Raw genomic sequence first — 26,834 nt, forward strand, 5'->3', positions numbered from 1 at the left:
ATGTTTATCTATCTTATGTAAGTAAGTAGGTATAGGTACCATCGCCCACACTGTTAACTGTACTTCGGAGGACCTTATACCTTATGCCGCTTGATTTACAGTTAGGAGCATTCCTGTTTGTATTTTTTTACTTAAGTTAAGTTTCCCAGCTTTCCCAGAAATGTTTTCAAGTTTAATTCGTTAAGAAACCTTAAGAATGTTGTGGGCGTTGCGGCCCTGGGGCTACTTTCAGGGTTCCGTAGTATTACAATGAAGGTTTTAAAGAGACTCTATACCTTTATTCCAGCTTTATTTTATAATACATTAAAAAAAAACCCATAACTAAAATTTCCACGAGAAGCGCTGATGGCCTAGCGGTAAGAGCGTGCGACTTTCAATCCAGAGGTACCAATATTCAAACCCCGGCTCGTACCAATGAGTTTTTCGGAACTTAAGTCTTATGTACCTACGAAATATCAGTTGCTATTTACCAGTCGCTTTTCGGTGAAGAAAACATCGTGAGGAGACCAGGCTAATCCCAATAAGGCCTAGTTTCTCTGGGTTGGAAGGTCAGATGGCAATCGCTTCCGTAAAAACTAGTGCCTTCGTCAATTCTTGATGTTTGCGTAAATGCCGACACCGCACAAGAACACAGTCGGGTTGTTACATACTTTTTACACACCAACACAAACATTTCAAATAAGAGACGCTAGCCGTGTAAGTAGTACCGAGCTACTAACAATAGCGATGTATGCAGCTCGGGTGCGCGCGACCCGCTACTCACCCCGCACGATTGCCCTGTCGAGACAGCTTCGTGGAATAAAACATGGTCTTCTCTTCCCAGAGTGACACAAGCCTACGTCACAATAACATGGCCGCTATATATAGCGCTATCGCATATTATCAATAGTATCATATAGCGCTGTCGCATGATGACGTAGGCTTGTGTTAGTCACGTGACCACGAAAAGACGGGAAGAGAGTACAGGCGGAGTATAGTATTATATCATGGACTGTATTGTTTTATACACTGTGCCCGTATCGACTTTGCGTAAATCTAAAAAACCGGGCAAGTGCGAGTCGGACTCGCGCACGAAGGGTTCCGTACCATAATGCAAAAAAAAACAAAAAGAAAGCAAAAAAGAAAACGGTCACCCATCCAAGTACTGACCCCTCCCGACGTTGCTTAACTTTGGTCAAAAATCACGTTTGTTGTATGGGAGCCCCATTTAAATCTTTATTTTACATCTATACATCATCTGTGAAAATTTCAACTGTCTAGCTATCACGGTTCGTGAGATACAGCCTGGTGACAGACGGACGGACGGACGGACGGACGGACAGCGAAGTCTTAGTAATAGGGTCCCGTTTTACCCTTTGGGTACGGAACCCTAAAAACGATCAAACATTAGGACACGGACGACGGAACCCAGAGCTCAAAATCTGCTCAAACTCAACCTTTTTTTAAACAACACCCATTAATATAAATAAGCGGTTGTCAAAATGCTAATGTTGCACAAAAAACACGAGAAATGTATTTCTACAATGGATCATTTCATAAACTTTAATGCAATTGAAAAAGGCATATTATCGATTATACTTAATTCGTTTGTGCATTTTAACGTGGATATGGGACGTTTTTCTTCCAGAATGTAATTTGCAATATTTTTTCTACCTATTAGCTAAAAATTGACTCAATTCTATGTAACGTGTGGGCTAGTTAAGAGTCCGCAGCAAGCTCGGTTCTCCATACAAACGTAGTTTTAAAACGACTAGCTAGTTTGCTCTGAAACTTTGTACTTACAATAGATACCTATATTATTCGGGTTATTCGCGGACGGTCTAGAACACAAAATGACTAGTGTAATATTTTGCCTATATCACTTTTAGTCTACATCGCGAACGGTCCAGAACGCAAAATGTCTACATCGTTTGCGTCGACTTATCTTTACATTAGCGATGTCGACGGAGCCCCGCTGCCGCGGGGCTTCTATTCTGTGCTGTTTAGCCTTCGGCCATTTGAAGATAACTAACGAACCTAACCTCCCTAGTGATAAAAAAGTGGCCATTTTGCGTTCTAGATCGTCCGCGACTATACCTATTATTCGAATACAGAATAAGAAGACGATACCATAATAATGTAATTAGATTTTGAATCTTCCACTGATTCCAAACTACAGGAATAAAGTAACATCCCAGGTAGCTCTCAGCGGGGGTCAATGCAATCAAACGGCGCCAATGGAGGGACTGCAAAAACTGGTTTGTTAATGAAGCTGAAATATGTAATGTACCTACCTACCTATAATTAAGGATCTCGAGGTCGTAATATAGGGTGTTTATGTCTTTATGACGAAGCTTGGATAATTCATACCTTGATTTAGAAGCTGGAATAGAGTAAGCTAATTTTGTACCGATTGGAATATAACACTAATATTTATTCTGTGATACGAGTATAACAAAGTAAATGGATGATTTAGACGGCGCGCGAACTCCGCGAACTCGTATGCGATTAGTTATATTGAGGACTATTGGTTACATCCAATTCAGCCGACCAATCAAAACCGCAATGTAATTAAACTCGCATGCGAGTTCTCGCACCGTCTAAATGAGCCATCATTATAACACTGCCACACATTGTCATTACAAATGCCATATATCAGCAAACAAGGCCCTCTCACAAGGCGTACCTCAGGGATCGATACTCGGCCCAATCCTGTTTATTTTATATACAGCAGACATCAGAACTCGCATTACACACTGCAAATATCATATTTATGCAGATGATATTCAGATATATATTGCTTGTAAACCATCAGAAATTGATAGTGCTATAGAAAAACTAAATATGGACCTTGCAAATATAGCGTCTTGGGCATTCGACAATAATTTAATGCTAAACCCATCTAAAACAAAATACCTTATCTTTGGCACCAAAACCCAGTTAAACAATATCAGACCCACTAGGGATGTAATGTTATCCGGTGAACCAATAGAAAGAGTATATGAGGCTCGAAATCTAGGCTTAATCATGGACAGCCAACTAAGATTTGAGAAGCATGTTGCTCAAACTGTTAGTAACTGTTTCTATAGACTTAAACTACTCTATAATATACGACCATTTATTAATGAAACCTTGCGCATTCAATTAATTGAAACACTTGTTCTGTCCAAACTAAACTACATGGATTTGGTGTATGGCCCACGTCTCCTATCAAAAACAAAACGACTCATACAGAGGGTGCAAAATGCTTGTGCTCGGTACTGCTTCAATATCCCGCCACGAGCCCATGTTACTCCATATTTAAATAAACACAATATTCTTAAAATGCTGCACCGACGCAAGCTTCATCTGGCAGGTCTCCTTTTTGGCGTAGTAAAATACAAATCCCCATCATATCTCTTCGAGAAGTTGTCATGGATGTCCACTCGCAGGTCACTTGGGGCTCGTAATTGCAGTGTGCAATTGATGACACCTCGTCATGCGTCGGCGGCTTTCCGTGGGAGCTTTAGGTATGTCGCAACCAAGTGCTGGAACATTATTCCCCCCCCTCTCAGGAACCTAAAAAGTGTAACAAGTTTCAAAACCAAACTCAAAATACTTATACTTCAACACCAGCAGTCACAGGAGGCATTACGGCATGATACGAGTTGCTTTTAATATAATTTAATTTTTTTATTTTTTTTTTGTTGTTTAGCCGAAAATGTTACATGTTTTACAAACAAATAGTCAACTCAATAATAATGTATACCTGCTTTTTCTGTCCTTTCCTCACGATCACACAATGCGTCTGTACTTGATCTGTACTCTGTATGTATATAGTGCGTGTTGTAATTTATTTCTTCGCTTCGTCCCACATTACAATTGCGCGTGTGGTTATCTTTTTTGTCTTTATGTAACTATCTTATGTTATTTAATTTAATTCCCTTAGTGTACAGTATAAACTTTCAATTGTGTAAACTTGGCATGATCTCCATGGTCAACTGAGGAACTTTCACATTGACAAAATAAACTTCACCTCTTTAGTTATGTTGTATCAAAGTTGTATTTGAATTTATCACTTTTGCTGTATATATGTTGTCACCGGATATATGTAGTTATAAAAGTTATTTTCATATGAATGAAAGGTAAAAAAAAAATATATATATATTTATCGCGTTGTACGGCATGGCCATTTTTGGTATTGTCTTGTCAATGTCAAATGTCATTTTCAGCTACTGCCATAGACAGTAGTCAAGATGGCGCCGGTCGCTGCTGCAAAGGCTGCGTTCAGCTTATGATAGGGCCGTGTCGTACGGCTGCGTTCGTGGCCCACAAATGGTCTTGCCGGAAGATCAGCGCTGGCCCTCGGGTCAGTATTATGCTGAGGCGAGCCCATTTCGTGGTAAACTTTAACGCTTTCCAACTTTATTAATATTTGTAGTTTTTAGTTATACTCTTGTATGTAATCTTAGTTTTAAGTTTATCACGAATAAAATGCTTGATTCTGATTCTGATTCTGATATATGTACATAGTTGTCTTGGCCCGACTCAAGGTCGATACAGTCCCGATTTCAGAGGGGCTACCACGAAACCCGAAATTCGCAAATTGCGGGGATCTTTCTCTTTTACTCCAATGAAGGCGTAATTAGAGTGACGGAGAAAAATGCCCGCAATTTACGAACTTCGATGTTCGCGGTTATAGGCCAGACTGCTTTATTTCGGAATTGTTGTGCGATTTATCATTTTGATATTTACCAGTCGCTTTTAGATGAACAAAGCATCGCGAGGAAACCGGACAAATCCCAAGAAGGCCTAATTTTACCTCTGTGTTTGGACGCTTCTTTAAAAACTATTGCCTAAGCCATTCTTGGGATTTGCCAAAGTGGGCCCCAGGCTCCCATGAGCCATGGCCAAAAGTTAGGACAATGCTAGGATGATACATTCCAAAAATAACTGACATGGAACAAAATAATTTGATTATTGCTTAATCAGTGTAGAAAGGAATGGTACATACCGCAACTAACTATTTTTTAACCCAAGCAAAACAACATGAGGTCCTTACAAATAAAACGTGCAGAATGGATAGCCTTGGTGCCCAAACAACCTCATGTAGTTGCGACCCTCAGTCATGAGAAAACGAGGAAGTGAAAACATAAAATAAACTTGGCAAAAATTTAAGCCATGATACAATAATATCGATATTCATCCTCTCACAATCTGCTAAAACAATATGGCGGCGGTCCAATCCAGAATCCAACTTAACAATGGAATTCCTTCGTAATCGCTACCAAAAATATGTATAAGATTTTCGCCTTATTGCAATGGAGTAAAGTGCATAATAGTTTATATATTTTTGATTCCGACCGCTGACCCCGCGGAGATAGCTCGCCGAGTTTTACGATTATTACTTTTTTAATTAAAAAGTTTAAGGTCCGTCTGGATTCGCTTTAAACTGCCATAATCTATGGTTGCAAAAAGGTTGGAATGTTAAAATTGCTAGTAGGCAGCGATATAGACAGGAATACGAAACTAGTCTACTCGTATCATACTTATCAGTATTAAATATCTGGGAGACCAAGCTTTGCTCGGAATATGTATAAAAACTTAAAATTTCGCGTTTGTCCAGAGATAAGACCTAGCTAGATCGATTTTTCAGCCCCGAAAACCCCCATTAGCAAATTTCGTCGGAATCGTTAGAGCCGTTTCCGAGATCGCCGAAATATAAGTATACTTATGTTTGTATGTAAATAAAATTAACCCCCGAAATATAAGTATACTTATGTAGGTATGTATTGTACATACAAGAATTGTGTAATGACTTGGAATAAGACGCAATTAATTAATGCTGTATTCTTTATTGGAACACTAATTTATCGATCTTACAATCAAGACGCCATATTGGAGAAGAGCGAGACAGCCCACAGATAAGAGCGACCATAGGCACTTAAAGCTGACATACACGAGTATATCACAAATTGATTTACTCGTGTATGTCAGCTTTTGCTCTTGTCAGATTTTCATCATTCGCTCCTCGCCGTGTCCGGCGACATCGACAGCGATTCCGTTACATGTTTATAATTTAAATTTGACGAATTTGGTCTGGCCTAGTGGGTAGTGACTAGAGATGCACCGGATATTCGGTTACTATCCGGTATCCGGCCTATCCAGCCATTATTTTTATATCCGGCCGGATACCGGATAGAGACCTACTATCCGGCCGTATACCGTGTAGTAACATTGCTTGATTTCGGAGTAAACAAAATTGGATTTAAGAAACAGTCACCGTCATAAATAATCGTACCTACTTGTTTAATAGGGTTGTCAAAATTCAAGTGATTATCTTATCTGTGGTCTTGCACGCAAAAGGAAGTCAAGTGGTGCCAACCCTAATAATTGCTCGGAGCAATGCTGAGCCGAACGGTGCCGAGTTCGACCGAAGTCAGGAGTGTCTCCCCACTACCACTGTTTCTTGGTTTAACATTGGACAAAAATCTACAATGGAGTCCTCATATAAGAACACTAGCAAACAAATTAAGTTCGGCCGCTTACGCTGTGAGGAGAATTAGACAATTGACATGTTGAGACAGCTCGCCTTGTTTATTATAGTTATTTTCATAGCGTAATGTCATATGGTATTCTGGTTTGGGGCAAAGCAGCTGACATACAGACTATATTTGTCTTACAAAAGAGAGCCATTCGTTCTATATATAATTTAAGGGTGCGTGAATCATTAAGAGAACTTTTTAAAGAAATTAATATTTTAACTGTAGCTTCCCAATACATATATGATAGTATTATTTATGTTGTTAAGAATCTAGACTCCTTCACTAAGAATTCTGATGTCCATAACTATAATACTAGAAATAAAAATAAGCTTGCTATCAGAAAGTTTCGTGTTCGTAAAGTACAGAAGTCATTCGTTGGGCAATGCATTCATTTTTATAACAAGTTACCTGAGGATGCTTTAAGATTACCCTTTCCAGCTCTTAAGAATTACTTAAAAAAGTCATTGATGTTGAAGGCTTATTACAGAGTCGAGGACTACTTGACAGACAAACATGCATGGTCCAAACCAGAAACTGTAATAACGACAAGTAGCAATTAAAAATATTGTATTATGTGTAGAGTTAAAGGTGACTCAGCTCAGGTAAGAAAGCACATCAAATTGTATGAAAGCATCTCATAACAATCAGTCAGATTCATATAATATGTATTCTCATTTCTTTTATTGATTTTAATTTCTTATCCTTTTGTAAGATTTGATATGTTTTCTGAAAGAGCTACGTATTTGTGATTTCATGTACATATATGTTTATTTTTTATATCAAATTCTATAAAGTTATGTACTCACTGAGTATAATTGCATGAATTCTATAGTAATTTAAATTGTATTTTTCTTAATTACTCGTAATGCATGTTAATTATAAGATGTAATAATGTTTTGAAAAGATGTGTCCCGCCGAGTTTGTTGCCGGTCCCATATTGGGATACCCTCCTCCAATTGAGGGGGGATTTAAATCTTCTCGGGGCAGAGGTGTACGGTTGGAGCCGGTAAAGGTTTATTTGACGTTCATAAGCGCATTGTAATATGCCTACTTGAATAAACTATTTTTTATCTTTATCTTTTATCTTTACCAGAACCCCTCATCGGATGAAGGCCTCCTCCAAGGACCTCCTAGTTTCCCTATTTAATGCAGTATATTTCCAGTTTTTACCGGCTATTTTTTTATCATCCGCCCAGCGGCTATTTAGTTTGGTTCTATAATATTTATTTATAAAATCAGCAACTTTAATCACTTTGGCAAAATTAAATAGAAACTACTTTCAACCTTACAAATTTAGCTCTGTTTGCACTAGGGATGTAACGGATGTGGTTTTATCGGAACCGAAAACGGAAACATATGTTTTCAGTTTCGTTTAACGGAATCGGAAACGGAAGCGGAACCAGAAACGGAACCGGAACCAGAATAGAACGTGAGTGATAGATAGGTAGACGAGATGTTATAGTCCGTGGTGTTGTGTCCACCAACCAACAAAGTAGTGCAGCATGTAACAAGCGGGGCGATGAGCGAATGACTGGTATAAACCTGTTTGTTTTTGATAAACACTGCTCATGTCCCGCTGCCGCGCTAAGCATTGACATCCGATATACTTCCGTTTCAAAATTAACGGAACCGGAACAGAAACGTGTAATACCAAACGGAAGTTCCGTCTTAACGGAAACGGAATCGGAAACGGAGCTCCGTAACATCCCTGGTTTGCACTATACACCAGACAAAGAAAGAAATCAAAAAGAAACGGAAACGGAGCTCCGTAACATCCCTGGTTTGCACTATACACCAGACAAAGAAAGAAATCAAAAAGAAACGGAAACGGAGCTCCGTAACATCCCTGGTTTGCACTATACACCAGACAAAGAAAGAAATCAAAAAGTAACTGCATTAGTAATTAGTGTGGCGTCCCTCCCCCATTGATTAAGACGTTAGAGTGCGACAGTGATCCCACTTTAAGGGCCTACCGCGAAACACTTTCGACGTGTTGCCTCCCTGTCACACTTACGTACGAATTCACAAGTGCGACAGAGAGGCAACACGTCGAACGTGGTTCGCGGTAGACCCTCTGAATCCTGGAGACATTCGACTTTCAATAATGGAAAGTCGGGACATGGTCAACGGGAAATTTTGTGATTGTTGTGAAGTCATCTGCGAATGCTAACATAGTGCGATCAAGTGAATACAAAGTTTAGTGACAAAATCAGTGGGGAGACACTTCTGACTTCGGTCGAACTCGGCTCCGTTCGGCTCCGCATTGCTCCGAGCAATTATTAGGGTTGGCACCACTTGACTTCCTTTTACGTGCACGACCACAGATAAGAAAATAATTTGAATTTTCACAACCCTTAATCGGCGAAAGGGATAGTGCCATATATTAGAAAGGGATAGCATGATTCGACCCTGAACCGCGGTCAAACTTCGGGTTTGTAGGAAGTGTCCTTTCTGTACGGTAGTACTATTATATCTTCTGTGATAAAATCTTAAAACGCATAAAAAAACAAGTGGAATAGCTCTCAGAGTCCATTTTTGATTAAACCGCATTGCGGTGTAAAAGTTCGCATAATTTTATTGTTAAAATTCATAACTCAATTGTTGATCAGACCGCACAAACCGCACAATATATTTCTTATCTGTGGCTTCCTGAAGAAATGCATTGAAGTTGCAAATATCAATATTTCCTTTTTCAAGTGCTTCTACAAAGATCTTACACTATTATCTTCGGATAAGCAATCAAGTCACCGGTATTACCGGTAACAATCCAAGGAAAATACGGAATCCGCCGATTGACGACCCCTGGCCCCTCGCGGGCGAGGCAGGGGCGCGCAACTATAAAACCCGACATATTTACGAGCTTGAGTCTCCCCCTGCTCCTAACGAGGGGGCGGAGGCGATGGGCGGCGAGCGGTTGAAAAATAAAAAATATTTGCAATTGATAAAAAAATTGACCGGTGTAGTCACCCGCGAAACACATGGTTCGTCTATTTGCCTCTAGGTTTTGAAAAACCGACATCGCGCATGTAGGGTTCCGTACCATTAAGCAAAAAACGGCAAAAAAATCACGTTTGTGAACCCCACTTCAGTATTTATTTTATTTTGTTTTTAGTATTTGTTGTTATAGCGGCAACAGAAATACATCATCTGTAAAAATTTCAACTGTGTAGCTATCACGGTTCATGAGATACAGCCCGGTGACTGACAGACAGACAGACGGAATGACGGACAGTGGAGTCTTAGTAATAGGATCCCGTTTTTGCCCTTTGGGTACGGAATAAACATTAGCCACGCAATCGCGCGTAGTTCGCATTGAAATCAGATGCCTTCCTGATGTGCGGGAACTACGATCTGTAACCCTATGAACACATTGATGTAGTGTTTTGATTTTAATTTTTAATATACCTTTAAATTTTATATAAGATGTAATTTAACCCCGTCAGATTACTTAACAACCACCCCTAAGGCTGCGTTAAGAACCAATAGAATCACTTCATTTCTTAACAAACACGTCCCTCGCTACACATCCTCGCACACCTAAAAATTCTTCAAAGTTTTCCGCTTTTCACTTGCACCTCACTAAACCCATAGGAAAATCAGAAAGCCATACACAGCAAAACGAACTCTAAACCAACCACTTAAAGTCGAAAATCAAATCCACCCCTCGCTTTCAGCCGTCGCGAGTACTCAAAACGTGTTACGGGTCGCTACTGTTAGATTTAAAAAAAAACTGATATATTTTTTTTAAACTTGGTTATATTGAAGGTAGAGTTTGAGAGCTCTTATATTCATGGCGAAAAAAAACTTTTCCATGAGATGCTCTTTTGATTAAAATGTCTCAAAGAGGGCGTATTAGGTCTTTATGAGTGTTTTTAGGGTTCCGTACCCAAAGGGTAAAACGGGACCCTATTACTAATTAGGGTTCCGTACCCAAAGGGTAAAACGGGACCCTATTACTAAGACTTCGCTGTCCGTCCGTCCGCCCGTCCGTCCGTCCGTCCGTCCGTCCGTCTGTCACCAGGCTGTATCTCACGAACCGTGATATCTAGACAGTTGAAATTTTCACAGATGATGTATTTCTGTTGCCGCTATAACAACAAATGCTAAAAACAGAGTAAAATAAAGATTTAAATGGGGCTCCCATACAACAAACGTGATTTTTGACCAAAGTTAAGCAACGTCGGGAGTGGTCAGTACTTGGATGGGTGACCGTTTTTTTTTTGCATTGTGGTACGGAACCCTTCGTGCGCGAGTCCGACTCGCACTTGCCCGGTTTTTTTCAAGAGATTGGGCATTTATTTTACTCTCCTTGAAAGTGAAACTTAATTCTGATTAAGAACTTGTATAAACTATATAGTAACTAGGAAAGCTTGCAAAACATTTTCTTTATACGAAGGAAATTTTTTTTAATTCATTTATATTCAGGGTATAGAGTGAAACACTTCATTTCGAAAAACCTCAAAAGTAGGGAAATACTGTATGAAACTTTAAGCACTAGAAAAGTCGGAGCAAAGAAGAAATATTTTTAACGTACCTATTACATATTAATTGAGTAAGATCCACCACTATTACGCTGTTCCTTCATAAATTTAAAAAAATAAATTAATGTAGTAATGTCACAAAAACAGCTAAAAAGTATGATTATGATTAAAGTCGAGTCGAGATCGTACGGACTCCAGATTACAGCGTTCATTGGATTAGCGAAACTATATACTGTAGTTGTTCTATCTCACACCTCCTTTCGGGCGTAATCGGCTCCGTTCGGCTCGGCATTGCTCCGAGCAATTATTAGGGATGGCACAACTTGACGTCCCTTTGCGTGCACGACCACAGATAATTACTTGAATTCAAACTTCGTCATTCTTCGGTTTTGTAGGAAGTTTCTGTACGGTAGTATTACATATTATGTATTCTGTGACCATGCTAGCGGCATTGTACACCCAGCATTACATAAGTCCGAATGCACGGTCGCACTGCACCCGAACGGATTAAATTAAAACTAAACGCATGACTTATTTATACGCCCGGGTGAGAATTTAAATTATTTTGTTTTTGTTGCAGGCCTCCACACTTCCATTGGGTCCGAAGGTAAAATAAAAAGTTTTTTTCATTAATCTATTTGTTAACCAACGTAAAATATGACCAGGAAACCCTAATAAAGATAAACTTTTATCTATTTGTTACTTTAATAATCCATCAAGATCATGCAATCCTATACCTAGGCACAGAATAAATAATAGTACTAGGTACAGAAGACTCACTCTCTAACAAAACGCGTCTGTCACGATCAGCACAGATATGGCCGCTAGGTGGCGACAGCGCCACGCGCGGCTTATGTTATGGCAAACCCCAAAATTGGGGTCGAACGGATGAACTTTTAGCTACCTGTAGCAAAGCGATGACCTAGGCAAGTAAAGGATGACTCACGTTAGACCGGACCGTGTCGGGGCCGGAGCTTCCAACGCTTACTTTTTTATGACATGGCAGGAGATCACGTGATGCTTTCCATAGAAAACGATGCACCGGAAGCTCCGGCCCGGACACGGCCCGGTCTAACGTGAGTCATTCTTAATTCTTTGAAAAGGCTTTTAAGCGGTCATAACATTCGATACCTATCCTGAGATGTCTTGTTTCAATTAATTTATTTGTACGTCAGAAACTACAAATTCCCCACGGGAAAAGGCACCTTATGGCGGTTAGCGCTTTCGCCATTATTAAAGCCGCTCCAATGTTATTGCGGAGCAATGCGACGTAAGCGCCAGCCGCCATAAGGTACCTTTTGCCGTGGAACGTCACATTTGCCAATCAGCGGTCGGCAACCTTTTAGCAGCCAAGGGCCACATAGTAGTTAACGAAGGTGACGCGGGTCGCACTTTGGTAATATTTGTGACTTTAGCAGACATTGTCGATCGTCAGTACTACATACAAAATAGCCAAGGAGGCTCGCGGGCCGCAAGCGAGAGATTGGCGGGCCCCATGCGGCCCGCGGGCCGCAGGTTGCCGACCGCTGCCCTAAATCAAGCGGCCGCGGTCGCGGTAGGCCTAAGAAGCACTGGCTGGACGTCGTGACAGCGGACATGGGAGAGAACAATCTCACACCTGAGGATGCCGAAGATCGGGCAAAGTGGAGAAGATTAACCAGGAAAGCGGACCCTGGCGCTAGGCCGGGAAAACGCTAGGTCAGTGGTTCCTAACCTTTTCAGCCACCCCTATGACTAACAAGGGAACCTGATTTTACCCCTCCTCCCAATGGTAATAAAAAATGAAACGTGTACGTTTGTTGTATTCGGTTAGCTTATTACCCGGGGGTATACGGGTAAAATACCAGTTTTACCCCACGGGGGTAACTACCCCCAAGTTAGGAACCACTGCACTGGGTTGAAGAAGAAAAAGATGGGAAAGACTTGAGATTCAATGCTAAGTTAGTTTCCATGTTATAAAACTATTCGTTCTAAAATTTGGAAGGCAGCCATAATAAGCTGCCTTATTAAATTGTAGATAATGTGTTGAAACAATATGAGAGGGGAGGCGATATGCTTTTGACCGTCGGCGACCTTTTCCGTTGCAGTGAAACCTGGGTAAACGGAACCTTAGGGACCAGAACTTTGTAAATAAAAGTTTTTCATTAAATCAGTTATGCGACCCGCCCCGACTTTGAACGGGTTAACAAATTATACACCTAAACCTTTCTCAATAATAACTCAACACAATTGATAGGTGAAATCCGCATGAAAATCTGTTCAGTAGTTTTTGAATTTATCACGAACAAACACACAAACAGACAGACGCGGTGGAGGACTTTGTTTTTTAAGGTGTCGTGATTGGTCAAATTTTGTAAGCTGACAGTCAGCGATAAAAGCATATAGCGGGTGTGGCCTGTAACACGAGCAAATAATTAAAACATAGATTGTACTCCTCAAACGGTGACACTTTTGTTCAGCAACTTTTAAAAATTATGAAGTTTTTAGACTCCCAATTTTTTTTACAAAATAAATATTATCTTCAATGGACGCCATCGCCACACCCTATCATTGTGATTGACGTTGCTTGTCACGCCTTAAATATAACAAAATTCGCAATACATTGCGTCTTAGAATTAACTTTAAAGTGTATTAAAAATCAAACCACAAGTTATTTTTAAAGTCGCTGAACAAATGTTGGTCAGTATGAGGAGTACAGCCTACAGTTAAATTTTTTGCTCATGTTACAGGCCACACCCGGTATGAACGGTAACAGACTGAAATGATTAACAAATAACTTATTATTATTAAGCTTCAGTGCCGCTTTAGCTCTGATTCTGAACCACACTTTGAGGATGACTCATTTTCTTTTATGTTAAATAAACATATTTCAATTCGCCCTCTCAGTTTCACGGCACATAATTCATGTTAATCAAGTTAAGGCAATTTTGCCGTGACACTCGCTTTAACTGAATTGAAAACACGGCTATTTTCAGATAAGTATAAACGTGTTTTAACGTGTTGAAGTAAATTGCATTGAGTCAGTTTATAGACTTACGGCGCTGTAGTTGACGGCCTCCTTTGATATCGATATACTTTTATACTTTTTCTATATTTTACTGTTTTTACTGTCACTAATGTCTTACGGAAAAATTACACCTATATTTTGCAAGATTTCCTCGTTTTTATTGCGAATCAAGCTCTGACCCATTTCATTGGTCTTCGAGCCGGTCCTAGTGTTATGTTTGAACCGCGCACTGAGTAAGTTTCGAGCTACGAAATGTTTCGCACTCCCATAAGAACAAGAAGTCTAACACGCGCAGAGCGCGATGCAAAACCTGAGGTAATTAGAGTGTCCAAGTCTTCGCCCTCGCACTCAACGACTATTCGACCAGCAGACACGACGTTCGTTGCTGGCAGCAGCCATATGGAAACCTCGGCGCACACCGACGTGCCGCACCCGCTGCCAGCGCACAGCATGGTATCTAAATCCTCGTCTGCCATACGGAAAAGGTTAGAATATGAGCGCGCTAAAGAAAAGGCCAAGATTGCTAACGAGTTGTTAGATTTGAAGTATGAGGCTGAACTAGCCAACCTAAAGTCAGAAAAATACAGTTCACACCAAAGTGGTAAAAGCTCACGTCACAGTTCCCGCATTAGCAACGCCAGTAAGAGCACTCGTCAAAATGTTGAAGACTGGATGGAGCGTAGCGCGCGAGAACTTGATCCGTTGCAGCCCGCCCCCGAGGATGATGATAACCTGGGCGACCGCAACCAGCCGGCACCTCCCCTCGCCGACTCTAATGGTACTATCAAGTTACTCGCAGCCGCAGTAAAGAATTTGACGATCGCCTCCACTAAAGATAAGTCACATGCCAACATTTTGAGCCGCATATGTACGCCGCGAGATTTACCGAAATATTCCGGCGATCCGCTCGAATGGCTGCAATTTAAACAAGCGTTTGAGGAGTCAACTGACGTTTGTAAATTTACCCCGAAGGAAAACTTATGGAGATTACGTAAGTGTCTGCAAGGACAAGCAAAAGAAACCGTGTCAGCCCTGCTTATGACCGCCGCCTCTCCTGATCGTATTATGGCGACACTTGAACTTCGTCACGGCGACCCCGAGTGTATTATAAGCAGACTCATTCATGACATTAAGAAGCTTCAGACCATGTCCCAAGAGTATCAGAAAGATATTGTCAATTTTTCTGTCAAAGTTCAAAACTTTGTGGAGTCTGTGAAGGCAGTGGGGCGCGAGGAGTACGTGCAAGGGCTTAGCATTGTCCCATTGTTAATATCGAAACTACCTTCAGTACTCGTTTCAAAGTGGTCGGATTATAGCTATCCACTAATCAAGGACGGAGCAAAGTCACGTTTGAATATTATGTCCGACTTTCTCAACATGGAGGCTCTCAAGATTGCCACGACCGCCAACGTTCATCTACAAAGTTATCGCCCTGAGCAGAATAAACAAAAGCAACACGATACTACTACTAAAGTTGCACCGAAAGCGCAAGCAATTTTATTGCAAACTGACCAACGCGACGACGAAGGGAAGAACGATAAGTGCCTCTTTTGCCGCACTCAATGTCACAAGTTGCCTGACTGTAAGAAGTTTAAACGCGCTTTACGTAAAGACAGATGGCGCCACGTTAAGAAGTACGGACTTTGCTACAAATGCATATCGCAACGCCACGATCGTGAGACTTGTTCTGCGCCTGCGTGCGACAAGGACGGATGCGGAGGTGCACACCACAGTCTATTGCACTACGTAGACATCAGCAAAGATGGCAAAGCTTCCACTTCGCGCCCGGTTGACGTTAACGTCAGCGCCTTGCCGCAGCCCGAGTCAACCTCAGTCACGGAGTCACCATCGAGTTCCACAATACAGTCATCGTCTGTAACTGAAGCTGCGACGTGCTCTATAAATACTGAAAAGCGCGTACTATTGAAAGTAGTTCCTGTCAACATTCACGGACCGAACGGCGTGTTTAGTACGACTGCATTTTTGGACGACGGGTCTTCAGTTTCGTTATTCAGCTCCGAGTTAGCAGCGCGCGCCGGCCTCACCGGCCGCAACGAATCCATGCGCGTGTGCGGCGCCTGGAAAGACGACGAGCTTGTGCACGAAGCAACTGTACTGACTTTACGTATTTCTAGTGCTAGTGGTAGTATACATGATTTAAATGTACGTAGCGTTCAACAATTGAGTATACCTGTACAAAATGTTAACTTAGTAGACTGCGACAAGTATGAGCATTTGAAAAAACTTAAAACTCAACTTCCTTTTGCTAAGATTTCTAAGCCAGAGTTGTTAATAGGTCAGGACAATTATAATTTACTTGTGCCTTTAGAAGTATGCTTAGGGCCTGATAACGAACCGTCAGCTACACGCACCCCCTTAGGTTGGTGTGTCCATGGGCCGGTACATGTGCCGCGCGCGTCGCGGGCCGCACGATCAGCGCACGCCACGCTCAACCTCTGCGTAGTGCCTGAGGAAGACGCCGTCGCGCACGCACTGCGTGAGCTACACGACGAGGTACGCCGCTCGTTTGCGATCGACTCTTTGGGAGTTGCAGGTAAGCCTAGAGAGAATGCTGACGATGTGAAAGCGCAGGAAATGTTAGAGAAGTCTGCAGTGCTCACCAATGGCAGGTGGTCAGTGGGTCTTCCGTGGAAAGATCCGCACGTCAGCTTGCCCGATAGTTACCCTAGCGCATTTAAGCGGCTACAGGGTGTAGAAAAGAAAATGCTAGCTGATAAAGCTTATGGACTCAGGTACGAGGAACGTGTCAACCATTTGTTTGAAAACGATTTCGCACGGGAAATGGCCGACACGTCACTCACGCCTAACACATGGTACTTGCCACATTTCGGAGTTGACAATCCGAACAAGAAGAAGCTGCGTTTGGTTTATGACGCAGCAGCTAAAAGTCAAGGCAAGTCTTTAAATGACTTTCTTCTCACGGGTCCGGATTTACTCGTTTCCTTGTTCGGCATTATGGTTCGTTTTCGAGAGGATAGGGTAGCCGTAACCGGTGACATAAAAGATATGTTTTTGAGAATTAAAATTAATCCCGTAGACCAGAACGCCCTCAGATTCCTGTGGAGAGGTAGGAACCCCACAGGCCCAGTGAAGACGTACGCGATGACGTCGCTGATTTTCGGCGCGAACTGCTCGCCCTTTATTGCCCAGTACATTAAGAACAAGAACGCTAGCAGGTTCGAATCTACGCTTCCAGCTGCCGTCTCTGCTATACACAGCCAGCACTATATGGACGACTATATTGTAGTGTCCGACCGAAACATGTTTTTTGGCCGAAACCGAAACCGAAACCGAATGTTCGGCTTTGGCTCTAGTTTCGGCCGAAACCGAAACCGAAACCGAAACTTTTCTAGACTTCTTAAAATCGTTGAAAAAATGACATAAAACCATTTTACACACATATTATGGGGCTGTCAATACCCAAATGTCCTTGAGATTGATGTTAATTAAGCAGTTTTGTAAGAAAATTACTTGAGTTAGACCAAGATAATTTTGCAACGATTTTGATAACACACGCAATGCAAGTGTTATTTTAAACGTCAAAACTTCTATGAAATTATGACGTATAAATAACATTTGCACTAGTTGCACGGCGTATGCTATCAAAATCATTGCAGAATTTTATTGGGCTAACTCTATTCATTCACCAGTCAAGCTAACATGTAGATACAGGGTCAACCATAAAACCAACCAAAAACGCGAGCGCAGCGAGCGCGAAATTTTTTGTTAACAATATCGCAAGGCCGGGTACCGATCTTCATCTGGGCCTAAAAGTCCGAAGTGCCCCAGTGAGGCGAACTTTCATGCGAAGTCAAAGCCGTGCTTCAGGTTTTCAGGATAAGTAGTTGAGCACAGACTCCAACCAATGTCCATTGTATTAAAAAGCGAGATCGCAGGCCGAGCAAGGCTCAGCGAGGCCAAAGGATAAGCTGAAGTAGAGGACACGTGGAACACAATTAACACAAACCAATGGTAAATTGAGGTAAAAAGTGAGGTGAGGCTAAGGTCGCGTATTCGTATGAAAAACTGTACTGGGAACATTTTTAAGGGATTTTTCTTCGTTTTAATCAATAGTCATCTGTTCAGCCTCGCAAAATATTAACTATTGAGAAAATCAACTTTGCGGCACTAGTTGAGCGTAGCCTTTAGCCTCGCTTAAAATTTGCCATTAGAGGTAGATAGGAAAATGACTGAATAAGTGAGTTAATAAGAGCGAAAAAGACATCGAATTTGATATTTGATTACTATTTGCTTTTCGGTGAAGGAAAAACATCGTGAGAAAGCCGGACTAGTCCCGATAAGGCCTAGTTTACTCTCTGGGTTAGAAGGTCAGTCTGATGGCAGTCGCTTTCGTAACAACTAGTGCCTACACCAATTCTTGGGATTAGTTGTCTATTGGACCCCAGGTTCCCATTCCCATTGCCACGGCTCGGCAAAAATTCCGGGATTACGCGAGGAAGATGATGAGTTTTCTTATTATTCTCTTGCCCAGGGCCCAGTAACATGCGACAGTGCTATCTCATTCACTCCGATACAATTAGACAGTGTGCGCGTTATAGGTATTGACAGCCTCTTAAGACTGCGTCGACCGTCCAGTGGCGCCCTCATTACTGGAATTGTGTTTTATAATAAACCAATTAATTTCTGTACATATACATTAATCAGTATTCATATATGTAAGTATTAATATTGTTGTCCTACTTATTCCCCAACTTTTGGTCTTTGTCCGAAGTACCATTTCGTAAGTTTCGGCCCGGCCGAAAGGTTCGGCCGTTTTTTGGCCGAAACCGAAACTATAGCCGAAACATGATTTTTTGGCCGAAACTGGCCGAAACCGAAACCGAAACCGAACCTTCGGTCGGACACTACTATATTGATAGTCTGCCGGATGAAGCTACCGCCATCAGTATGGTAAAGAATATTCGTGATATTCACAGTGCGGGAGGTTTCGAAATCCGTAACTGGACGTGTAATAGCGCAAATGTGCTCGACACTATACCTAAAGATATTTTAGGTAATACAGCTGTGAGGTTTGGACTGGACGATCATGACGAAGGTGAGCGCACTCTTGGACTGATTTGGTACCCTGCCAAGGATGAACTGGGGTTCGATGTGTCATTCAAGCGCATTCCCGACAGCGTCATCAAAGGCGAACTGAGACCTACGAAGAGGGTTATGTTGCGTGTTATTATGTCAATTTTTGACATTTTTGGGTTCTTGTCACCATTTACCACACAAGGCAAAGTTATGTTGCAGGACGCCTGGCGTCTCCATATCGACTGGGACGATATTATTCCAGATGAATTGTATAAAAAGTGGTGCAGTTGGTTGGAATTACTGAAGGTTATTGGAGAAATTCGCCTGCCAAGATGGTACCAGTCATGCGCTGCCAGGTGTAAGATGGGCGATGAGTTGACCACAACTTTACCAAGCTCTTCCTTTCATGCCGTGACCGAGCAATGCTATAGTGACTTAGAACTGCATTTATTCGATGACGCCTCACTTAAGGCAATGTCAGCGGTTGCGTACTGGCGTTGGAAGAGTAACGATCAGATATGTGTCGCGTTTGTTGCCAGCAAAAGCCGAGTATCTTCGGTGAAACCTCAAACTGTGCCGCGATTGGAACTTCAAGCTGCGTTGCTAGCAGCTCGACTCGCTGACTCAATAGCGAAGGCACATCGTTTGCCCGTCACACGACGATACTTTTGGTGCGATTCGAGTACGGTGCTACACTGGATTGGCAACAACACTCGTCGATACAAGACTTTCGAAGCTAATAGATTAGGCGAGATCGACGACCTGTCACAAGCCTCTGGATGGAGGTATGTGCCAACAGGACTGAACGTGGCGGACATTGCTACAAGAGAAACGTTCAATTATCAGTCTTTTCTGAATGAGTGGTTCAAGGGACCCGAGTTTTTGTACAGCGATGAGACTTGTTGGCCAGCGAACGTCCTGGAACCCGAAAATGAAGTCGGCGCTGAAGCTTGCATGACCGTAGTAGAAAACTCACGTACTTGTTTCCCGGTTCCTGACCCTGAGCGCTTCTCCTCGTGGCTACGATTCATGCGATCTACCGCTTGTGTTCTCAAGTTTGTAAATAAATGCAGAGGTATCGCACTTGACGACTACGCCCTGATGGAGCAAGCAAAGCAGTTAATCCTGCGCCAAGCTCAAGAAGATTCCTTTGCCAGTGACATACAAGCAGTAAAGGCAGGAAAAGACTTGCCACGCGATAGTCGGCTGCGAAATCTATCTCCATACTTGGACGAGAACAATGTTTTGCGCGTGAGTGGCCGCATTGATGCTGTTTCTGACGTACCTCAGGAAGCGAAAAGGCCCATTATTCTTGACGGACGGCATCCTACTGCCAAGCTTTTGGTCAAGCACTATCATGTGAAGGCTGCCCACGGACACCAAGAAGCGGTAGTAAATGATTTAAAACAAGAATTTTGGATAATTCACTTGCGACCTACCGTCAAAAATGTTGCGTCTCGTTGCATGCTCTGCAGGTTAAGAAAGGCTACCCCACAGGTGCCTCGGATGGGTGACTTACCTCAAGCGCGCATGGCGCATCATCAACGTGCCTTCACCTTTTGCGGGATCGATCTGTTTGGGCCCATGGAAGTCACAGTAGGCAGACGTCGAGAAAAACGTTACGGCGTTTTGTTTACTTGCCTAACAGTTCGTGCAGTCCACATAGAAGTTGTTCACACACTAACTACCGACTCATTGATTATGGCGCTTCGACGAATGGCGTCCCGACGCGGGTGGCCGTCGCATATTTATTCCGACAACGGCACGAACCTACGCGGAGCAGACGTCGAATTGCGAAGATCCATACAGGAGCTCGACGAAGAATCACTTAGAGCCGAAGCTCTTAACAATCAAGTTCGCTGGACTTTTATTCCGCCCGCCAGCCCCCATTGGGGTGGGGCGTGGGAGCGCTTGATTCGGACCGTAAAGCGATCTCTTCGTGTCATTCTAAAAGAACGAGCGCCCCGAGACGAAACTCTAAGCACTCTTCTAGCGGAAGTAGAAGGTATTGTCAACGGTCGACCACTAACACACGTGTCAGTAGAGCCGGGCTCCTCTGACGCGCTTACGCCCAACCACTTTCTTATAGGCTCTTCGTCCAGGTTACCAATACATGGCGTATTTGACGATTCGGACTTAGCCTTAAGGAAGCAATGGCGAATAGCGCAGCGATTGGCCGACATGTACTGGAAGCGGTGGATGAAGGAGTTCCTCCCGCTTCTGTTACCGAGAAAGAAGTGGCAACAGGAGCAGAAGCCACTGAGTGTCGGGGACCTTGTGCTTGTGGTTGACCCAGACTCGCCTCGAAACGTGTGGCCACGAGGCCTAATTAAAAATGTCCTACCGGGAAAAGACGGTCGCATCAGGGTGGTCGACGTCAGCACCGCTACCGGCGTGCTGCGCCGGTCTGTGGCGCGCGTGGCTCCTGTACCTACCCTAGCTGATTAGTGCTAGTTTGCGCACTAGGGTGGGGAGTGTAGTTGACGGCCTCCTTTGATATCGATATACTTTTATACTTTTTCTATATTTTACTGTTTTTACTGTCACTAATGTCTTACGGAAAAATTACACCTATATTTTGCAAGATTTCCTCGTTTTTATTGCGAATCAAGCTCTGACCCATTTCAGGCGCTATTCGGGAAACGAATTAGAGATTAACTAGATACGATATAGTAAAGATATGTGACGTCCCACGGATAAAGGTAGCTTATAGCGGTTGGCGCTTACACCATTATTAACGTCGCTCCAATATTATTGCGGCGCTATGCGACGTAAGCGCCGGCCGCCATAAGGTAACTTTTTCAATGGAACGTCACATATCTTCACTATTTCATATCTAGTGAATTTCTAATTCATTTCCCGAATCACGGCGCCAGCCGCCATAAGGTACCTTTTTCAGTGGAACGTCACATATCTTTACTATTTCATATCTAGTGAGTCACTAATTCATTTCCCGAATCGAGCCGTTATTCTGTCTGGTGTTTAGATTTAATTTACAACTGAGTGGCGTGGCGTGAGTAGTAGTAAATGTAATTTATAACAATTTTTAGGTAAGTATTTAAGTTTTGTTTCAAATTCACTTGCAAATGTTTGGACCATCCTATACGATAGCTAAGTAATTAAATGTATTTCGAAACGGTTAAATTGCTATGCTATTACGTTTTTCACTGGCTTAAAGGCTTGCTACACGGTCGCCGACAAGCCCCCAAACCGCGTGGCCTTGGCCGGTCCCGGACCGTGTAGACAGTTGTTACCAACAAAATTTGACCAAAACTGACCAAGGACAGACCAAGGTCAGACGGTTAGAAGGCTTGTCGGCGACCGTGTAGCAAGCCTTTTAATTCCTTGACTTCGTCCGCGCAGAAATTATAACCTTACGGCTCGGCCACAACATTGAGCGACTTGCGACGGAGACAACGATAACCATAGGTTGGAGCGAGACAGCGATCGGACGTTTCGTTCCCACCTATGGTTGTCGCTGCCGCCTTCGCCAATAGCGTAATGTCGTGGCCGAGCCGTTAGGTTCACCTTGTTTGGGGCTGAATTCCAAAAAAAATGTTTCCTAATAGAGCTTTAAGTACCAACATTTATTGTTTTAGTTAGAAAAACATTTTTTCTAAAAGCCTCTGTTCCGCTTGTAATAATAATAAAGCCAAATCTTCTATATAGTTCGTTTTTTTTAGCATTAGAAATTAGGTAAACAATCTTGATGTGTCTTTTAATTGAAAAACACATTTTAAAAATAAGGGGTCATCCATTAATTACGGCACACGTTTAGGGGGAGGGAGGGGTCAAGAAAATGTGACATATTGTGACATGGGGTAGGGGGGAGACACAAACTTTGTGACGTCACTTTAACTTCATCAGTAACCGAAAATTTATTTAAATTATTTAGTTCGCTGTACATTTAAATAACAAGTTTTTAAAACGAAAATAGTTTTTAATCGTTTAATTTTCTTTCCTAAGCAGTTTTGGGTTATAAAATTACTAATATTTATATCGTCAAAAATATTTTAATAAAATATTAATAATACTTAGGTATTTACTTAATTCGATTTGGCGATTTCGTAGACAAAATGTGACGTCACACTAGGGGGGGAGGGGTTTGCCAAATGTGACCAAGTGTGACAAGGGGGGGAGGGGTAAAAAAAACTAGAAATTGGTGTGACGTAATTAATGGATGACCCCTAAGTTACGGCAAATATGTAACAAATTATGAATCTAATACGATCATTTATATTCTTCTGCTTTCATAAGTAATAGTTATTGATTTTTAAAAAGCGTATTTCAATTAAAAGACATGCCAATATCGCTTATCTTCTTTCAAGTTCTTTCTAATGCTAAAAAAAACGAACTATAGGTATATCTGGTCCACAGTGACGAACGAAATTTTTATTTTGGGGCTCCGATCCGACAAATATTTCGCTATCCAAAAGGGTTCCGTCGCCAAAAAACTTTGAGAACCGCTGAATTAGGCTGTGCGTTGTCTGTCTGTTATGTCAGTAAACATTAGATATAATATAACGTAGCTTTTATAGGTATACAAAGGTTGAGATGCTGTGTATGCATTTGTTTGTCTCTAACTCCATTACCTTAATACGAACCAAGAGTACCTGTCTTCGTTAAAACTTTTTAATGAATGGACAATTACACTAATAGAGCTTAGAAGTTTGAGCACCACGTGCTGTTAGGGAAGTTTGAGCAACTATGGCTTCAACGTTAATGCTTAGCGCTGAATCATAACCGCGTTTGTTTTGCAAAGTTGACGTTTTGGCAGTGTCGGCAGATGTAGTGCAATTTAAAGAGACGAATGGAAAGAATGATGAGCAGAGCTCGGCGGGGGTGAGCTGTTTTCAGAGTTTGCACAACATGGACATGCCTTGTCATTCGATGGTATATGTGGTGTAATTTAATAACTAAAGAAATTATTTCATTCAAGCTGCCTTTCCGCTACGATCTTTACGTCGCCATTAAAATAAATTAATTTTATAGCAAGCTTTTTTAGTAAACATCTTCAAATAATATGTATAGGCTACTATTAAAGTTTATTTGCACATAAGGCATTGTCATTTTAGTTTAATTATAATTAATAAAGATTTATTTTAATATTTCATTCTAAGGTGTATCTATATTAATATCTACACTTGACATAAGTGACGTCAAAATGGCTCACCCCTGCCGAGCTCTGATTGACGAGTGACTGCAATAAATAACATTTAACATTTGTCTCTGTTTGACCCAATGGTTGACTGGTAGAGAATGCCTTTAGGCATTAAGTCCGCCATTTGTACATTTTTCCTGTGCTTGTGCAATAAAGTTTAAATAAATAAATAAATAACACACATTTATGGACATAAATAGGCAGTAAATAGGTGGTACGAAAGTACGCACCATATTGTTATATTCTACCTTATAATTGGCTAGAGGGCGCCGTGCATATTATAGTTGAAAAAATTCCAACTATGGAGATAAAACTTACAAGGTTCTATCCTAGGTATACTTAGGTACTCAGGTGCATATTAGGTGCGTACTTAAAGGGCCCACTGATTAACATTAACAGTCCGCCGGACGGTATATCGGCCTGTCAGTTGTTCGGAACTCAAAATTTTGTTCTAACAGACAGGCCGATACCGTCCGGCGGACTGTTAATCAGTGGGCCCCTTTAGGTATAAATTAAGGTATTAGGTATTTAGGTATTAGGTATTATTATTTTAGGTATTAATTAATTGGTTTTAAGTATAAATTTGAAACATAACATATATTATCTTATCTTATTGTTTTCGGGGGCCCTTGCGGATACACTTCGACCCATAGGGATCTTTTGTGCAGTTACCCCCTAGAGAAGATCCGTCAACTACTCAAGAGCTTTTCCCACCATATTCATGTGTCGGATGATGGAGCTCATGGGTAGCGTAAGTCCTTTGGTTCCAGATATCCTGCTCCAAAGTCCTTCATTCTTTGTCTGGCGAGGGCGTGATTCACACATAAGTGTTTCACTGTCTCTTCCTCTTCACCACACATACGACAATCGGTGGACAACATAACATGTCAAACTCATCAAAGATTAAGCCAACACTGCGTCAAAAACGACAAACTAAACACGCCCATTGTCATAACTTCCATAACCCGTACTTTTTCACTAAAATCATCGCGTAAAACTAGAATCGGAAACAACGGGCTGAAAGGCCGCCATATTGGGAGCGGAAACGGAAATCATTGTTTCGCTGGATATCTAGCTTTTTGGTTTTTTTGTCAACGTCGCGTCATGGGATGGAACGTTCTTTTGTTTATTGATAGTGCTGGCCAGTTATAAATGATAGAATATAGAGTCAGACCAAGAATAGTCTGCAGCGGATTTGATAGCCCACGCAGTGAGTGTTATTTTAAACGTTAAACTTCTATGAAATTATGACGTATAAATTACATTTGCACTGCGTGGGCTAGCAAATCCGCTGCAGACTTTTTTTGGTCCGACTCTAGTTGGGAAAGCTGTTTCCGTCATTAGAAAATGGTGGAAATTTTTTAAAATGTCGTGTAGGGTCGTCTTCCCAAAGAAAATGTGAATGTCGCGCTTTATTTTACTGAGAAAGTGGGTTTGCCATCATCATCATAATTTAAGAGCATGGCTCTTGTTGGTGGAGTATGCACCAGTTTTCGCGGTCCTCAGCCAGGTTCTTTAGGGTTTGCCATAGTTTGGTTTTTATAAGCTTTTATTTAGTTTCACCTGACCGTTGTCTGTCTGTCTGCCTGTCTGTGTGTAATCAAATCTTGCAAGTTAAATTTATTTGATCCACTTCCCGGTTTCCGATTGAGCTGAAATTTTGCATGCATGTATAAATCGGATGACAATGCAATATTATGGTACCATCGACCTGATCTGATGATGGAGACAGGAGGTGGCCATAGGAACTCTGTGATGAAACAACCGAACCTAATTGTGTTAGGGGTTTTTAGAATTGTCTCGATGAGTATTAGTTGTCTGTCGTAAGAAAAGTACAGTCAGCAATAAAAGCTTGTACCAAAAATTAAATTTTTGCCAAAAACTTATTTTTCATGACTATTATATCCACAGATTATATTATATTCTTTAATATTGGAAGCGGAACTGGAAATCATTGTTTGGTTGGATCTAGCTTTTTGTTTTTTTTTTCCAACATCGCGTCATCCCATCCCATTGGAATGGAGATATTTGTTGCGTTTCAGGTAGGTTTCTATAGCTCAGTTGGTTAAGAGCGCTGAGCGATGCACGGACTGCAGAGGTCGCGGGTTCAAGTCCTGCCGGATGCGTAAATTTTTCCATATTTCCTTTCATATAAAATTTTGTAGTATCGCTCGCAGACGTAGTCAGACCAAGAGAAGTCTGCATTGTCAAATTGTCAAATTTCTATGAAATTATGACGTAATAATAACACTTGCACTGCGTGTTCTATCAAAATCGTTGCAGACTTTTGTTGGTCTAACTATCTGCTTTATAAAAAAAATTGGTTTATGTATGTATTTGAATCATGTCTCGCATATGAATGAAACGATAATTTCTCTGAAAATAGCCTCTAGCAGCATACCCTTGTTCAATGACCGCATACAGAGAAGATAAACTGTATGATATTAGAACTAGAAATACTAGCTCGCTCCGGTTCCTTAGAGGTTAATAGTAAATGGCTAAGGCGGTATTTACACTGGATGCAGATCCGCACGCCGCTCCGGTGTGCGAGCGGGACATCGCTATAAACATACATAGCGCCGCCTCGCTCACACAATTGCACATCCATTGTAAGCCGCCTTATA

At 41.8% G+C, this 26,834-nt stretch overlaps 2 protein-coding genes across 2 annotated transcripts in view; both read left to right on the forward strand.

The window, feature by feature from the left end:
* Window positions 1–26,834, forward strand: part of LOC134675763 (tyrosine-protein kinase-like otk) — a 107,952-nt gene that overhangs the window by 1,880 nt on the left and 79,238 nt on the right. The window contains exon 2 of the mRNA XM_063534072.1: window positions 11,565–11,591. Within this exon, the coding sequence (XP_063390142.1) occupies window positions 11,565–11,591 (27 nt within the window). The remainder of the gene's footprint in view (window positions 1–11,564; window positions 11,592–26,834) is intronic.
* On the forward strand, window positions 14,244–21,497 carry LOC134675725 (uncharacterized). The gene is made up of 3 exons (XM_063534034.1): window positions 14,244–16,905; window positions 17,050–17,188; window positions 18,884–21,497. The coding sequence occupies exons 1-3, from the start codon at window positions 14,244–14,246 to the stop codon at window positions 21,495–21,497; spliced, it is 5,415 nt and encodes a 1,804-aa protein (XP_063390104.1).

This window comes from Cydia fagiglandana, chromosome 23 (genome assembly GCF_963556715.1).
Source record: "Cydia fagiglandana chromosome 23, ilCydFagi1.1, whole genome shotgun sequence".
In the NCBI taxonomy this organism is placed as follows: Eukaryota; Metazoa; Arthropoda; class Insecta; order Lepidoptera; family Tortricidae; genus Cydia; species Cydia fagiglandana.

What these genes read in the sequence shown, in the direction of transcription:
- LOC134675725 (XM_063534034.1), top strand. Translation starts at nt 14,244, where the DNA reads ATGTTTCGCACTCCCATAAGAACAAGAAGTCTAACACGCGCAGAGCGC. An exon ending in CGCAGCAGCTAAAAGTCAAG is followed by an intron (nt 16,906 to 17,049) that starts GCAAGTCTTTAA and finishes TTAATCCCGTAG; the next exon opens with ACCAGAACGCCCTCAGATTC. An exon ending in AAGAACAAGAACGCTAGCAG is followed by an intron (nt 17,189 to 18,883) that starts GTTCGAATCTAC and finishes CGGACACTACTA; the next exon opens with TATTGATAGTCTGCCGGATG.